We start from the raw sequence: 16687 nt of genomic DNA, 5'->3' as shown, positions 1-16687 counted from the left end.
GGTTCATCTAGCTTGGTAATGTCTGCACTGACAGGCAGCAGCTCTCTGGAGTTTCAGATGGGCAACATTCCCAGCCCTACAGGGGCTTGAACTGGGACGCTCTACATCCAAAGCCTGATGCTCTACCACTGAGCTATGGCTCTTCCCCATACATTTATCACCTTCTGTTCTACTAAATACCCAAATTACCCAGCTCTGTATCTGCCAAAAGGGAACCTAAGAGAGCAAGGAATAGTAGGTCGCCCCTTTCATCCCCCAACCAGGGGGTTAAAAATATAAAATGGGATCCAACTAGCACTGCCTTCCATTCCCCAGGCTGCTTCAATACTGAAAACCCAAGATGTACCAGCCTCCTTGCCAAACTACTGGAGCGCCCACAAAAAATGAGTGGGCATGAGATGGAGATAGCAAAGGGGCTATGTTCAAGTGCCAGGATTCCCAGCCCATGTTGCTCTTCCCCACATCTCTAAGATAAGCACCACAAAGTTCCAAATCTATCCTTTATTGAGGTGCTCCGAACAAAGAGTTTATTTCTTCTTTTCCACATCCTGCTCTGCTGCTTCCTTGGCTCGCTTAGCCCGGATGCCAAAGAGCCGAGCATTTGCCCGGGCCATGCGCAGGCTGGCAAAAGCCTTGAAATTCTTCTCTTCCTCCGATATAACCCGGGCTTTCTCTTTTTTGTAGACCTAAGGAAAGAACCAGACAATCAGGGCACACACCAAAAAGCTGCTGCTTTCTTCCCATTTCTGATTCAATATTCACCCACACTATGGCTCAGTCTAACACTTTTAAGTCACAGGCTATATATACAGTTTACCTTTAAAGAACACCCAAATCGCATTCATTCCTTCAAAGAATTCTGGGCAGCGGAGTTTATCCCCCAGAGAGTTACAATTCCTAGCAACCCTCAACAAACTGCAGTGCCCAGAATTCTTTTTGGGACAAAATGTGCTCAAAATATGTACTATGGAGGCAGACCCAGCCCCTTGCTGTAGCAGCACTCAGAACACCAGAAGAGCCTGCTGGATCAGGCCAATGTCCCATTTAGTCATGCATCTTGTTCTCACAGCGGCCAACCGGATGCCCTAATGTAAAGCCCACAAGGAAAACCTAAGCATAACGGCACCCTCCCTCACTTGATTCTGAGCAACTAGAGTTCAGAGACATACTGACAGTGGAGTTGGAACCCTCATGGCTAGTCCAGGCACAGGAAAAAATCATTGCCAAAATCATCAGTAGCAGAATCTAGTAATCAAATAGAGGGACTGAAAATGAAGATGGTCAGCAGCATAAGGCCTTCAATATAAACATAGAGGATATCCACTTTTGGAATAAGAGGAACAGTTATGGCCAGTCAGTCTCAAAAAGGACGTAAGAGTCAGGAAAGGCAACCAACATGACCCATCTTCTGTTATGAGAGAAGACTAAAATATTTGGGACTTTTCAGGGGGTGGGAAGAAGCATAGTAGCTACCTTCCCTCTTTCATAATTCTAGAGCTCATGGGTCACCCGATTAAACTGACTGGCTGTAGGTTCAAGATAGACAAGAGGAATAGACAAGAAGTCCTTTTCTACTCAATGACTAACTTGTGGAACCCACTGCCACAAGGTGTGACAATAGCCACTGGATTAGGTGGCTTTCAAAGGAGATGAGACAAATTCATGTAGTAGGAGACAGTCAGTGGCTTCTAGCTGTAGTTGTATACTAGTTTATTTTACATTTACATACTGCCCCTCAAGATACTGGATTTCCAGGGCAGTCACCTTATTTCAATAATAAAACAAAACAAAAATAAATAAATTGAACGCCCATATCCAGAAATACAGCACTGAGTACCTCTTGCTGAAGGACAAGCAAGAGCAGAGAGGGCTGTTTTCTTTATGCCCTGCTGCTGCTGTGCTTCCCAGAGGCACTGTGAGAAGTAAGGACTTTAGAAGAGACCGATCCCAAGCAGGACTCCACAAGGCTAACCACCTACTTGATTGCTTCTTTTTTAATATTCCATTTCTGTTAGAAATTCAGTAGCATCACAACTACCATTCACTTGTTCAGATTTCATGTACGACTTACTCGAAAAACCAAACAACTTTCAATATTGATTGCAAACTTGTGTTTTGCAAGATTCCAAGGACACAACTATGTTTGAATGAATGAGAAGTAGCCAACACAACATCGAAGCTGCTCCTTTTTGTTAGATCACAGAACATCATCTGACACTCAAGAAACACAACCACTCTCAAGAAACCATGTTGGAAGCAGGAAATTTCCCATTACAATGTCTATAAATTTCAGAGGAAAGATCTAAGAAAGTCACTTACATTTTTGATGGGCATAACTGGTCCAGAGAGCTGTGTGGCCATCTTGAGCTCTTCAGCCTGTGGAGAGAAGAAAATGTTCAGGAATTAACTTAACTATTTATTCCACCTCCCCCTTTTTTGGACAGCAAGAAAAAAAACCCTAGCTTGGATTATGTCATACAAGTGCTGAGGGAGCCTCTAAAAATCTTACTGTAGGGGCAAGGCTAGGCAGAGTTGAAAACGAAGAATACCAAAATTCCCAGTTTTGCTGTCATCTCACTTTTCCTCAACACTTCTGCTCTCTCCCCAATACAGGTAACTGCAAGGTCTTTAAAGACGTATGTACACACTTTGAGAATCATAGCAACTAAGGAAGAGGGCCCTGGAACAAACTTTTTTAAAAAATAATTTTTATTAAAGATTTCTTAGTTTACAAATATACGTGCATCCTCTCTTTTCTCAAGCTGCGTTTTCTACAGATCAGTTTCATTTGTTGTGTTGCATGCAGTATTGGGCTGGGAAGAAAAGAGGGGGAGGGGAGGGGTGGGGAGTGGGGTGGTAATGCTTCTACTTAGTGGTTTTGTGTCAGCGTCACTTGTGGGGGTTATCTATCTATTTGCTTGTTACATTTCCTTGGTGGTGAGGGGGTGGGGGTGGCCTTGTCTTTGGGTGGCTGTATTGGAACAAACTTGTGATGTTGTGGCTGAAGTAGCATGTGACCACCAGCAATGGAAAGTAGGTAGCGTTTCTGCCTCTTATACTGGATGCAAGCTTTTTTGTGCCCCACTCATAATCAAGTACTCCTTGGAAGTTGTGTCCTTGGGAGTTTTATAGTGTGCTTTGCAGCACAGCTTCCGCCCCACTAGACTTATTAGAAGTAAAGCTCCCTTCTCCTGCAACACCTACTTCCCCTGAAATTCTCCCCTATATACTTACTGCGCTGTCGCCCTTCTTAGGGGCAGAAGGTTTCCGGGGAAAGAGAATGATCTTAGAGCGGTATTCCTTCAGCCGCTGCACATTTGCCTGCAGGGCTTCTGTTGACCTGTTCCGGCGCCTGGGGTCCACTGAGATACCAATTGTCTGGGCAAACTTCTTGTTGATGCCAGCCATCTAGGGAAAGCATATTAACCTAAGCCACAAGTAAAAGCAACTTGTACGTTGCCAGCCCTGTACCTGCTATGGAGGCAGAACAGTCATCAGCTGGAAAACTTCTTACTTGTCTACTTAACAATATTGATACTTTATATAATAGTATAGCAATGTTTTCAAAAATTGTTGTTGCCCTATGTTTTCTTTGTTTTTCTGTTAATGTATTAACAAAATATTTGTTTTGAAACTCTTTAATAATTTTTTTTTACAAAGAGAAGGAAAGCTTCAAAACGTAAGATTCCAGGGACAGTGCCATCATCTGATTGAAAGGCTCTCAAAGAAATGGCAAGTGGCTTGCAGGGGCAACAAAGAGAGACCTTCTGGTAGGATGCTAATGTACCTGGCCAAACAATTTTTCTCCAGTACCTAAAAAGAAATCTCCACCAAAATACTGAATAAAAATGTGTAAGGCTAAACTCTTGTCCTTTAAGCAATTAGAAACAGACAACAGAAGGGTGTGGGTTTTAACTTTTAACTGCCTAAAGATCCTCGTATAACCCACTCTGAAGGAACAGGGATTAGCTATACTATTGCTATAAAACTCTCCATCTGTTTAATTCAAGAACTTCCACTATAAATACAAAAACTAATCCTCCAAGATATCTGATTCAATGAAGTTTTTTGGTTATATGGAAGCCCCACCAACCATTGTACAAAACACATCAGATTCCTATATATCTTAGCTCACATATCATATGCCACAAGCCAAAACAACCTGTATTTCAGAGGCAGGCACTCATGTGTTAAGAGACACCTATGCTTTTTCACTTACTCTCAGCTCCTCCAAGCTGAAGCCTCTACCAGCACGGACTTTTGTGTGGTATCGTACAGTGGGGCACCTCACAATTGGCCTGATTGGTCCAGATACCGGACGTGGAGCAATACGACGGGCCTTCGCCTGACGGGTCTTCCTCCTGGGTGGAGAAAGAAGTACAAAAGGGCTATGTTAAACCTGTTGTCTCTCCAAATATAACCCTTACTGAGCTCCCCTTACAGATAAACTTGGGATTGGTTGCAAGGGAAGGAAGCATAAGGAAAGCATAAGAACAAAAGAAGTCCTGCTGGATCAGACCAAAGACCCACTTAGTCCAGCAACCTGGCCAATCAGACACCTAAAAGAAGCCTGCAAGCAGGTCCCCAGTGCAACTGCTTCATGTAATTCCTAGCAGCTGGTATTCAGAAGCATACTGCCTCTGACTGTGGAGGCAGAACTAGACATCACTAGCTTCCACGATTTCTTCAAATCCTAGCACCACTCTTGTGCAAATGAATTCCATAGTTTGAGCAATGTGATGTGTGAAGCTATGCTCCTTTTGTATGCTTTACTAGAAGACCTGGAATTCTAGTATTATGTGAGAAAAAACACGACTTCTTTTTTCCAAATCATGCATACTTTTATGCCTCTTATGTCCCTCTTTACTCACCTTTGCCCCCACCACAAACTACAAGTTGCAAATTTAACTTTTCCTTATAGGAGTTGCTCCAACCCCTTAATCATTTTGGTTGCCCTTCTCTGCACCTTTTCCAGCTGAACAATATCATTTTTGAGATGTGGAAACCAGAACTACAGACAGTATTTAAAATGCAGTAACACCAGAGGCATTAAGATATAGACGGTTCCGTTTTCAATCCTTTAACTGAGTAGATAGAAATAAAAAAAGCTACAGCCATCAGCTTATATGGGTTCAAAGGGTCATCAATGTGGTACAGCGATTCCGGAGAATTTTCATCATCTGGCTGCAGAACTGAACAAGTGTCTTGCAGAAAGCCAAAAATGGCAAGGCTCACACTTGCTTGCCTTTTGCATTATCCAGACAGCTGTATGTTAGCCGAGCACCGGACACAAAGAACATAAAATGCAAGGGGCTCAGCAGACCTCACCTGCGGATCTTCCTAGCAGGCTGATTAAACCATGTGGCTACTCGTCTTTGCCAGTCTTTGTGAAAGTGGGGATTCAAGATCATGCCATTCCGGCTGGGCGCCATGGCTCCTTATGTCCCTGAGGATACACACAGTATGGATTAGACTCCTTATGATTTCCATTTTAACATCTCTTTTCAGCATACAAAATATTATTTATCCTTGCAACAGTTCTGTGAAGTATACTGGAGACACATAATGTCATGCCCTTCTAAGCCCAAAGGAAACCTAGCATTTGGATTCCTAATTGTGCCAAAGGTTGGAAACTTGCAGGCAGAATGCAGTTATAATGCAGGAAAACTTTTACTAGTAATATTAGGAAGAGCTATGATCCCACTCTCTGTTTAAAAATATCAAACATGCATCACTGCAGAATCTCTTCTGCAAGAGACCTTACAATAACATAAGGAGCTATCTACTTGCTTAATTTTGGCTGGTCCTGGCTACAGTGATTGGCAGCAGCCCTTCAAGGTTCAAAACCCTTCAACAGGAGATCCCAGAGAATGAACCTTCTACATGTACTCCTGCTGAACTATGGGGCCCTCCCTTACAAATGAAACTGATGTATAGAATCAGGCTATTAGTTCAGACTAGTACTGAGTCTTCTCTAGCAAGGCATTCAAGATACTAAATATCTCTTCCCCCCCCCCTTTCCTCCCCTCACTCTTGTCTTATCCCTCAACCCCATACTGCCTATTAAAAGTAATGTCTCCTTCTGAATGCGACTGACTCGTCACATTGTATGAAGGATACACAGACTTCATTTTTTTTAATGATACTAAAGATCTAACTTGGAGCCTCTTGCCAATGCCCTATCAGAATGGTAAAATATGGGGTCACCCCAGCCAAACTTACAAGGCTGCCTTCATTCAGATTCTGCACATTGCTCCACTGAGCCCAATACTGTACTGACTGATCTGGCTGGCTGTGGCTCTTCAAAGTCTTCCTCGTCCTGCTATCCAAGAGCTTAAACCTGTGGCCTTCTGCAGGCAAAGTCTGTGTTACACCCACTAGACTAGACTCCATCCCCACACAGGAACCTACCTCATGCTGACTCAAACCCTGCTAAGCTTAAGAAAAATGGTTTATTTCACTATGAATAAGAAAAAGCTGGTGGCTTTAAAACTGCTTGTTTAAAACGTTCAAAAGCTCGTTAGCATTCAGGGATACAATGGTAAAGGTAAAGGACCCCTGACAGCTAAGTCCAGTCGCAGACGACTCTGGGGTTGCGGCGCTCATCTCGCTTTACAGGCTGAGGGAGCGACACTTGACTAAATCCCATAAAGGGGAAACCATTTCTGCAGAGTCAACAATAAAATCCTCAATGAACACGAAAGCACCCAGCAAAACAAATGCCCTGCACTTCTTCAGGACATTACATTTTGGCCAAAACTACTACAGTTGAGTTGTAATAGGTCGTTCTTCACTAGCCAATATCACTCCGAAATACTGTAGCTGTGGCTTGACTAACCGGGCTACAAATCCTATTGATTGGTGCAGTAATTATTGGCCAGATACAGAACCTGGTACCACGATATATGAATGAGCTACGGGTGCCCCTGGGACGCTGGCTTCACTTACCCACCACTGGATGCTCTGGTGACATCAGCCCCTCGAAGGCCGCTAGCCATCCTAACCGAAGCGCCAGAGGCTGGGCTTGGGCCCGCCTGCGTGCAAAGCCTGTGTGCTCAACTTTTGTGCTCTGGCTGGGCCTTTCTAAATAACGAGGCAGATCTAGAAGCTCAGTGGAGCGCAAAGGATGGCCTCTAACAACCAGGCAAGAACCCATCAGTCTCCCCACCGGGACCCCATAACCTTTCCGTAACGTCCACAAGACCCTCTAGAACCGCCCCCGGAGTCGCCCATCCCCGCGCAGGCGACGGATGAAGGCGGATAGCCAACCAGGCCTCCCCCAGCACGAGAACTCACCTGCCGGGAGAGAAAATGGCCAGCCGGAAAAAGAAAGAACTCTCGCCAGGAACTCTGGGATATCTAAGCCGCCGTGCGTGACCCGGTTCAGGAAACGCGAAACGCTCCGTCCGTGGCCAATCAGGGAGAGGGAATTACCCTCACTGGCGTCAGCCGCTATGTCCAACACATTGTCTTGCCAGTAACAAAGATGGCGCCCGTCTTAAAGGTACCGCGGCCGTTCAATTCTGCCGGCTCGTAATGGATGGAGGGGCGCGGGAAGGGAGTCTCCTATTCAAAGAGTCACATTTACTGTTCCTTTCCGTTTGGCATTTGACCAATCGGGATGTAGTCCCTGAAGGTTGGCCAGAGGGAAATGCAGCCATTGGGCTGAAAAATGCCCCTCTCCCCACAAGTTTATAATGTGTCTTTCCTTGGTATCAGCACGAGGCAATAGGTAATGCAAAGGAACAAACTACTGCTGAAACTGCACTCACCATTGTGAGGGGTGGGGAGGTGATGATGATGCCTCACCAGCTACTGCCTGGGTTGGCTCAAAAGCACAAGAACTCACCTCCCACAAAAGCAAAGGTAGAAAAAGGTAATGTAAAGGACCCCTGGATGGTTAAGTCCAGTCAAAGGTGACTATGGGGTTGCGGTGCTCATCTCGCTTTTCAGGCCAAGGGAGCTGACGTTTGTCCACAGACAGCTTTCCGGGTCGTGTGACCAGCATGACTAAACTGCTACTGGCGGATGGAGGACCATGATGAGTGCCAGAGCACACGGAAATGTCATTTACCTTCCCACCACAGTGCTACCTGTTTATCTACTTGCACTGGCTTGCTTTCGAACTGCTAGGTTGGCAGGAGCTGGGACAGAGCAACAGGAGCTCACCCCGTTGCTCAGATTTGAACCACTGACGACTTGATTGGAAGCCCAAGAGGCTGAGTAGTTTAGATCACAGCACCACCCATGTCCCAAAAGCACATAACCAATGACTGGATATAAAGGTGGGCCAAGGGGAGAACCAAGGCATAAACCTTCCTGAAGAGAACATAGTAGGCAACAGCTGTATCATTCAGCACTGGGTGACCTCCTTCCACATGGAGGTGAAGTGGCAGACAGAAAGCAGCAGCTGACTGATGTCTGGTGATGGACCTGGTGGAAGTTGGCAGGTTTGCTGAGTGGAAGCTGGTGATGTATGCAGTCAGAAGCCAGTGGATGTTGAAAGGCTGCAGCAGGCTGATGTTTGTGGATGTAAACTGGTTGAGGTGAATGGTGTGTGTCTGAGTGCATTCAGGGGGTTCTGGACGCTGCCCTCCTGGCACAGGGTGAATGCATGAACTAGTGGATATTCATGGGTGGAAGCCAGTGGAAGTTGGCAGGCTGAAGTGAGGGACGAAGTTGCCAGGCAGAAGGTGGCTGGATAATGCTGTCAGATGGCTGCCACCCCCCTCGGTGTGCCAGTTTGCCTTTCAGGGTTGTCTGAAACTGGCAAGGTTTTTTCTGAGACCAGCCATGAAAGTAATGAAGAGAACTGCAGGCTTTGCAAGTCCCCTTCTATTTCTGAATAAATGTGCTCGTTACACAGGAAACCCAACATTCCACTTTTATAGTGCGCAAGTCCTGCTTACTGGTGTCCCATTGGCATCTGGTTAGCCACTCAGAATACAGAATTCTGGACAAAATCCAGCATGCTGTTCTAATGTCCTTAGAATTGTAACCCCAATTGCATTGTGACAAACTTTATAAAAGTTCTGCAGGATCTGATAAATCAGAGTTCAATACCTTGCTCCCCAGTGGCCAGGCACTATGAGCACTGCCTTAACTGAGGCCAATAAGGTTCTCTGTTGGAGCAAATCTAGGAGATTCTCCCCCATTGCCACTAAAAAGGAACAGGCTGCAGTGAATTGTACATGTTGAAAATGACACATATTAATGTCACGGATAGCAGCTGCAGTAACCTGAGCCTACAGTAGACTGAACTGATGCATGGATATCCAAAGTCTTACTGAGCTTAAAAGGGCTTACAAGCGATAGTGCATGCATAACATTGTAGCCCAAATAACACTGTGACACACTTAAGAAAAGCTCTGTAGGATCTGATAAAGATAGTTCAGCATCCTGCTCCCCAACAGCCAGGCACTATTGAGCACTGGCATAGCTTGGCCAATGAGAATTTTTTATCGCATCAGGTATAGGAGACTCCCCACTAGCGGCATTTTAAGCAAGGGAACACACTGCACTTCATTGAACAGACTACAGTGAGTTGCATATACTGAAAATGGCACGTATTAATGTCATAGATTGTATTTGCAGTAATAGAACAGTTTAAATGATGACTCATGCCCATTGAGAATGACGATAAATGACTAGTGAGTGGTATTTGAGTTCTGTAAAAGTTTATTTCATTTTTTAATAGATGGCAAAGGTACAAGCAGCTGAGATGACAGAGATTTATTGCAGTTTGTGCTAGGTCATGGTTTATAAATACATTGAGCAGGAACTCTTGGAAAGATAAGAAAAGTGGAAAAATCAAGGTGGGGAACACTTGTGGCTCTCTCACCATCCCTCCTCCAATGACAACTTCTTCAATTGAACAATTTTCAAATTCATTTTCTTGAGAAATACCCAACTGGAAAAACATACCAACCATTTCAGATGCCAAGACCAAGCACAATTAAATTTAACATGACTTTCTTGCTCCTGAATTTCTTTAAATATGATGCCACTATAGATGGAGGTTTTTAAGCAGATGCGAGATGGCCATCTGTCATGTATGATTTAGCTAACATCCCTGCATTGCATTGCAGGGGGCTGGACTAGATGGCCCTTGGGATCCCTTTCATCTCTGCAATTCCATGAGCCAAAGCATTAAGCACCCTTGTGCTAAAGCTTAGCTACTGCCAGTGAGTCTGGCGAGTCTGGCTCCCTCTTGGAGGGAAATGGGCTAAATTACTGCCACTGTGATTCAGAAACTTGGCATATTGCCTCACAGATATTGTCACAGATATACAGCAATTTGGTACAAATATGTCAATAGACCACTAGGTGGTACACACAGATCACCAATGACTTTTCTTTCAAGGCCCACTGGGGGAGATGGAGAAAGGGACTGCTTACAGACCAGTGCTGAAATGCTTGGTTTTCTTTTATGTCGTAGTGCAATATCACATGTTGAAAGACATATTCAGGAGGATCATATCTCCAGGGATTTTGATAGCCGCAGTTCTAAAGAGCAAACTCCCCTCACGTTGAGGCAATTCAGAGTGCAAATGTGTGCACGCTCATCCCATCTATGCATGAGTGTAGTCTCAGAAAAGAGGCAGTTTTGAGAACTGCCAATTAAATATTGGCAGGAGTGGAGGAAAATCTGGACAAGGGTTGTATAAGGATACAGACAATAGTCCTCATGGAAATAATCTATGGAGTGTGTTTGAAAATACAGCTAGTCCTTTTCTCTCTCCACTCCACCTCCCTTCTTCAGCTGTTATTGTACAGCAGGAAACTGTCTATCCCTCCCCCCACCCAACTCCTGTTACAAGCTGCTTTAGAGACACATTCAGTCTAAAGGCCTGTGTGTAAGAACCAGAAGCTACCAGCCAGCCAGAGTACTCTCCGAAAGGCTTGAGGATTCTCTCTCCCTTCCAAGTCACTCCAGGGAGCCCCACCAGCATTCAGAGGTTGTGCCTGCCCCTATCTTTGTGGCCAGAGTTACATAGGTCAAAGGACCTATATCTTTGTGGCATGGTGACATAGGTCAAAGGAAATCTACATCTCCATTGTCCATATCAGACTTTCTACACCTCAAGAGACATGCGTAAAAATCAGGGAAATATTTGTGTTGTTGGTTCTAGGGAGAAGCATTAAACTCCGGGTGCTAGTGATACAGCTATTGCTATCATGTCAAAGGAGGGTTGCAGTGTGTGGCACCAGAAAAAAAAAGATGAAGCAGAGCACAGCAGCTGCTTTTGTGGGAGGACTGTGACACAATGGCTGGTTCTGCCCAGACTGACCACACACATTCCCATAACTAACCTGGTGACCCAGAGGCACTGGGACCCTTCCCAATGAGCCTTGATGAGCCCATGAACATACATCAACCACAGCTTGATCATTTTTAGAGCAGGGGAAGCTGAACCCTGCTCGCAGCCCATCACAAAATATGAGCAGAGCAGCCTACACACAGGCATGAAATAACTCTCTTTGCGCCTCTAGTTCAGAAAGGAAGCTGCTCAGTCCCTTCTCTCACTTGGCCATTGTCAAACTGGTCTCTGGTCAAACTCTTCCTCCTCCTCTCGGCTCTGGGGTGACTGAGGTGCCTCTTCATCTCCCATATCTTGTTTGTCCCTCTCGGCCTCAATCCAGCTCTGAGGGCTAATCATTTTCTTGGGCCCATGTGGAGGAGGCCCAATCAAGGCTTCTATGTCGTCGTAGTTGATGACTTCTTTCTCCAGCAGGGCATCGGCCAGCTAGACACAGAAAAGGTGACAGATGGTAAGCATTTGCATGCACACACAGGCCAGAGAAACCTAAGCATGGAAATAGGATACACTGGGGCTCACCCATCCACTGGCTGAAGGACCAACTCACCTCAAGGAAAGCACTCTCAAGGACAGGGATGGAAACCTAAGACCTTTCAGACGTTGCTGGACTCCAACTCCCATCAGTCCCTGAAGCCAGCATAGCCAAAAGTCAGGGATGATGGGTGTTGTAATCCAACCACATTTGGAGCGCCACAGGTTTCCTGCACCTGCTTTAGGACACCACATTCCATTCAAAGGATTCCTTTTTTTCCTCCCCCCCCCCCTTGATCTTAAAAGGAAGCAACAGTTTGAGGAGTTTATCACATGCAGGAAAGAACTTGCATTCTACATACACCTCTCTTCTCCCATGCCAGGTGCCATTGCATAGAGCAAAGATAACTATTAAGAGAAGTATTGTGTATGTAGCTACGAAAGAAAAGAGTATGGCAATGGTGTGAATGTACAAAGAAAGGGACAAAGGTGCACATGTGGGGCCATTTGAGGAATATTAAATCAGGCCTCCTACCCTCAGCTCTAGGAGTTTCTCCCTTCACATTCCTGGCATCACAAGGAGCTGAAATGCGCCACAACCCACTGCTTCTTGCCACTATCAGCCAAGGAAAAGGGCTGCCGTGCTTCCCAATGCAAGTGGCAAGTAAAACAGTATCTAAGACTCTGCAGAGGAATCATCTTAGCCATGGTCCATTTTGTTCTCTTAGTTGGCTCTCAGCAGAGTAGCTGCTACCTTGTTTTTAAAAAACCAGTCCTCCCCTGCCAAGTTGCTCAAAGCACTTTTTGAAGCCTCACAAGCTACCCTGTAGCTAGGCTAAAGAGAAGCAACTTGCCCATGGCCAGCCACTGAACTTTCAACAGCAGAGCAGGGTTCTGAGTCTGGATCACCCCCGCTTCCCAGTCACCCCCACCCCCAATTCAATCTGAATCCCTCTGGTGTTCTGCAAGCCTTACTGCTTTCAGTTTGTCCCGATTCTCTAACAGCAGTTTCTCTGTGCGCCTGTAGGCTTGGGCCACCAGCATCTTTGCTTCCTAGAAGGGAAACAAAACCAGAGGAGGAGTTATAGCAACAAGGCTGAGCCAAGAGAGATGAAGATTCTGAGCTGCAGTTCATACCCCTTCAGCAAAGACATAGAGCCCCAGAGATCCTAATGAAGAACAGCTCATAGGTAAAGAACAGCTTGGTTGGGTGCAGAGTGTGATGGCACATCTCACATTTAAAGTAGGACTAGGCAATGTTCAGCCTAACTACTCCTCTCCAGTTCTGTTTATATGCTTCCTTCAAGTGATTAGTCCTAATCTTTTTCTAGCACTTGCCCTAAGACAATTCAATGAGCAGCTTTTATTGTGTGGGACCACTTTGGGGAAGGAAGGCAGTGACTTAATAAGCTGTGGGTCTTTATTGGTTTAGAATTCTACTAGCATCATCCCCTTAGGACTGGGACCTATCCAAGACTAGAACCCTTGAAGCAACTGAAAAGCACAGCAAAGATGCTGCTAGCAGCAACAAAAATGTATGGGAAGACATGGGATGGTGTTCAGCTAGACTTCAGGATTGGCGGTTTGCCTCCTTCCTACTCCATAACCACACACACTTTGCAGTGCCAAGCTAATCTTGTTTGCATCCTGTTTACAAGGGTCAAGGCAAGCCAACTTGGGCAACAAAGCCCTCTCCTTCGAAAAGTGGCATTCACACTGTGAATTCCTCTGGGCTAGTGGTTACAGTCTCAGATGATTAGCCTTATTCTCCCTGGGAAACTGCAACATAACAAAATGGCTCTGCTTCAGGGCCCTTTAAAACCTGTGAACAGGCAAGCATTTTTGTTGGAGCTTTATATCCATGAAGAGAACTTACATGGTCCATAATTTGCTGGAGTCCGTGGCTGAAGGGACGACGTCCTATCCCTGGGGTACTTTCCTTTTCTGGGAAGGACAAGTATCCAACACTGGGCACCATCCCATATTGCTTCACCATTGAATATGCTATCTTGGTGACCTTTCTCAGGTCATCTTGTGCCCCTGGAGTAAGCAATGGATAAAAAAGAACTTAAGGGCTGGTGCTACATGCATCAGAAGTGTCAAGATACCCCCCTCCTATTCTGGGGGGGGGGGAAAGAATGTCTATGCAAGCTCATTGGCTTCATTGCTCAAGCACAGTGGAAGGACATTTAACAAAGAGAAGCCTGCAGCACCACTGAAAGACAGGAGGTCAACAAGATGAAGCACATATTTGGCTTCCTCACCTGTAGTGACTTTATTAAAGGTGATGGCTTCTGAAACTCTCCCTCCCAGGGCCATGCACATCCGCTCAAAGAGCTGGTCCTTGGTAAGGAGGTATTGGTCCTTTGGCAGGATCTGGGTGAAGCCCAAGGCAGCATTGGTGCGAGGAGCGATGGAAACCTGTGAGATAGTGGGAAGGGAAGAAAAGAAAAAAGGAGAGGTCCAACTTGTCTTGCAGAGAATGAGTTCAAGAGGCATCAGCTGCTCTTGATTACCATGTCCCATGTCCCAAGCTCAGGGCAGAGCAAATCTACCTTCATCGCTGCCTCTGTGTGCTCCAACAGCCAGCCTACAAGTGTGTGACCTGACTCATGAAATGCCACAACTCTCCGCTCCTCTGGCGACAGGATTTTGCTCTTTTTAGCGGTCCCTGTGGGGCAGATGGAGGACATAAATTCCATTTCCCAGGATATGCTACTAAGGTGCACCACTATTTTAATCTGCAAGGCTGAGAAGGGAAAAGGCTTTCTCTACCCCTTATGCACTATCACTCAGCTGTAAGTCAGAGAACTCTCCACAGTCATGACCCAAGGCCTAAGAGAGCCAGCAACAATCCTTTATTGCATTGATAGTTGCAATAACACAGGTCTGTCAATTCACCCTTCAGACCCTGATACCACTTTTAAACAGTCTGTTAACTCTGGCCCTACAGGAGTGTATCCAAATAAATGGTCCATGTAGGATAGGACAAGCCCTTAAGATTTCTCCCTGGAGAAGGCAATTGCTGAAATATATATGCAAAGGTTGGATTCCAGCAATGCATCCCTTGATAAAAATCAACACAAAAAAATCTCCTGCCACTCACCAGGCAGTCTTCAGAGATTGTGGCTATGCACAAAGCAAGACCCTAACAATACATGGAAAGCCCCCATTAAGGCCAGCAAAGCCGAGGTATTGTAAAACATATACACCCAAACAGAGAGGCTTCTTCGTGGTCTGTAATTAAGCAGACCTGATTCACACCACTCCATTTATGCTCCTCCACCCTGCAGCTGTCCACTGGCAGCTTGGCTGTGTTAAACTGGCGATGATGGCAAAACCCTTTATCATGTGACACTTTACCGTAGACTGAAGAAAACTGACCAACATGTCACCCAAAAAGAAACCTTACCTGCAATGACTCTCTCCACGGCATACTCAAAATTGAATGTGTCGATGGACTTATGCCCCTCCCTTGCTGCATGGAGAGCGGCCTCATTACAGATGTTGGCTATGTCTGCTCCTGTAGATAGAGCAACACGCACTCATTGGGTTTTCTTGGGATCAGAGAGCGGGAACAGAGCAGGTAACTATCAAGCCCAACATGCTCTCCAAAGCAATGATCCTCCATGGAAAAACTCAAAGAGGGTGTATAAAAATGGTACAGTACGCTGCACCCAAGGATGCACCTGAAGGGTAGGTAGTGACTCCAGGGGAATCAAGCAAACAAGCCAACCTGTAACACCAACACGGAAGGAGTAGGGGAAGAAATTGCCCAAGTCACCACTTGCCATTATGAGGAAGGGATGAAATTTCCTTCCCAACACCTCAAAATATGACCAGTTGGACCCTGAGAATGATGTACCATCCTCCCAAATCCCAGGTTGGGACCAGTTATACTCAACTGAAGACCTTCCTCTTCCAACAAGCCTTTTAAGTGGAGGCTTTTCCCTGTCTGTGTCTATACTGGAGCATTTTTTTAATGCTTTGTTTGTGTGTCTGCCAACCTAGGCTCCTTAGGGAGGCTGGTATACAATTTTAATAACAATAATAATAGCAACAACGTCCTCCTGTCTTTAGTCACCAGTTTTTCTTAGGTTGCAAGAAAGGAAGATGAAACAGTGCAGCCTTTGAGGTGCTGGCACCACCTTGCCTGATGTCTGATGCCACCTGAATGTTAACTGCTCTCCACTTGCATCAAGAGATTCCTCTTCAATACCTGAATGTGATGCCCTAAAATGTTGCTCATTTGGGGTTAAGATTCTGCAACTTTTCAAATCCATTACATGCAATGCCCCCACATTACATCCCTGTGGCATTGTTAGGTTATGTAAAGAAGCTATGTGTACCTGCTTCGACTCTTGTAGCCCACCTGTTTACAGTGGCAACTTTTTTTTCCTAAATCACAGAACAGTATCAAACCTCAGTAGCATTGCTTGATAAAGTGTGGGCATTTCTAGTATCTGACAGAGCTGCATCTTTAAGCTGCTTCTATGACATATTTTAAAAAACGAGATTGTTTTGTTTTAGTCAAGGTAATGAGAGGCAGAGCCGACATTCCAGGCTTGAAAGGTTTAACGGTGTATTTATTATGTAGTTGTTGGCACAATATATCCCGTTTTTATCACTCTGGCTATGTAACATGCTTGATCTCTAACTCTGATTTGTTATTTACCCTGAACTGGACTTCCTGTTGTCAAGAATGTTGCTACAACTTTTTAGGGGTACTACTGGCAACCATTAGTGCTTTCTATGAATTTCTTTTCAATCAGCTTCCCTTTGTCGCATTTTACTGTGATAAAAAAAGTTGTTCTGCAAATAAGAGTTTTTAAAAAGCAGAGTACAAAGGAGGGAGAATCAGGAAGTGAGGGGGGGGAAGGGGCTGTTATGCAAAG

At 45.3% G+C, this 16687-nt stretch overlaps 2 protein-coding genes across 2 annotated transcripts in view; both read right to left on the bottom strand.

The window, feature by feature from the left end:
- Positions 1 to 486: 486 nt before the first annotated feature.
- On the bottom strand, positions 487 to 7395 carry RPL13 (ribosomal protein L13). Its single transcript, XM_079988556.1, has 6 exons — positions 7297 to 7395; positions 5329 to 5446; positions 4220 to 4361; positions 3235 to 3408; positions 2320 to 2376; positions 487 to 686 (listed from the first exon to the last, which is right to left on the bottom strand). The coding sequence occupies exons 2-6, from the start codon at positions 5430 to 5432 to the stop codon at positions 528 to 530; spliced, it is 636 nt and encodes a 211-aa protein (XP_079844682.1). The 5' UTR covers positions 5433 to 5446; positions 7297 to 7395; the 3' UTR covers positions 487 to 527.
- Positions 7396 to 9660: 2265 nt separating this feature from the next.
- Positions 9661 to 16687, bottom strand: part of SPG7 (SPG7 matrix AAA peptidase subunit, paraplegin) — a 33120-nt gene continuing 26093 nt past the window's right edge. Inside the window, exons 12-17 of the mRNA XM_079988555.1 lie at positions 15205 to 15315; positions 14348 to 14463; positions 14057 to 14213; positions 13669 to 13832; positions 12768 to 12845; positions 9661 to 11747 (exon numbers count right to left, since the gene is read on the bottom strand). Of these exons, the coding sequence (XP_079844681.1) occupies positions 11538 to 11747; positions 12768 to 12845; positions 13669 to 13832; positions 14057 to 14213; positions 14348 to 14463; positions 15205 to 15315 (836 nt within the window). The 3' untranslated portion in view covers positions 9661 to 11537. The remainder of the gene's footprint in view (positions 11748 to 12767; positions 12846 to 13668; positions 13833 to 14056; positions 14214 to 14347; positions 14464 to 15204; positions 15316 to 16687) is intronic.

The sequence above is a fragment of the Podarcis cretensis genome (genome assembly GCF_951804945.1).
Source record: "Podarcis cretensis genome assembly, chromosome: 8".
Lineage (NCBI taxonomy): Eukaryota > Metazoa > Chordata > Lepidosauria > Squamata > Lacertidae > Podarcis > Podarcis cretensis.
The sequence above is the reverse complement of the archived record's forward strand: the minus strand, read 5'-3'. Positions and strand labels throughout refer to the sequence as shown.

Coding starts and splice junctions, on each gene's coding strand:
- RPL13 (XM_079988556.1), bottom strand. CDS start 5,432: ATGGCGCCCAGCCGGAATGGCATGATCTTGAATCCCCACTTTCACAAA. Junction 2,377..3,234: donor CTAAGAAGGGCGACAGCGCA/GTAAGTATATAG, acceptor TTCTCTCCACAG/GCTGAAGAGCTCAAGATGGC. Junction 687..2,319: donor CAGTTATGCCCATCAAAAAT/GTAAGTGACTTT, acceptor TTCTTTCCTTAG/GTCTACAAAAAAGAGAAAGC.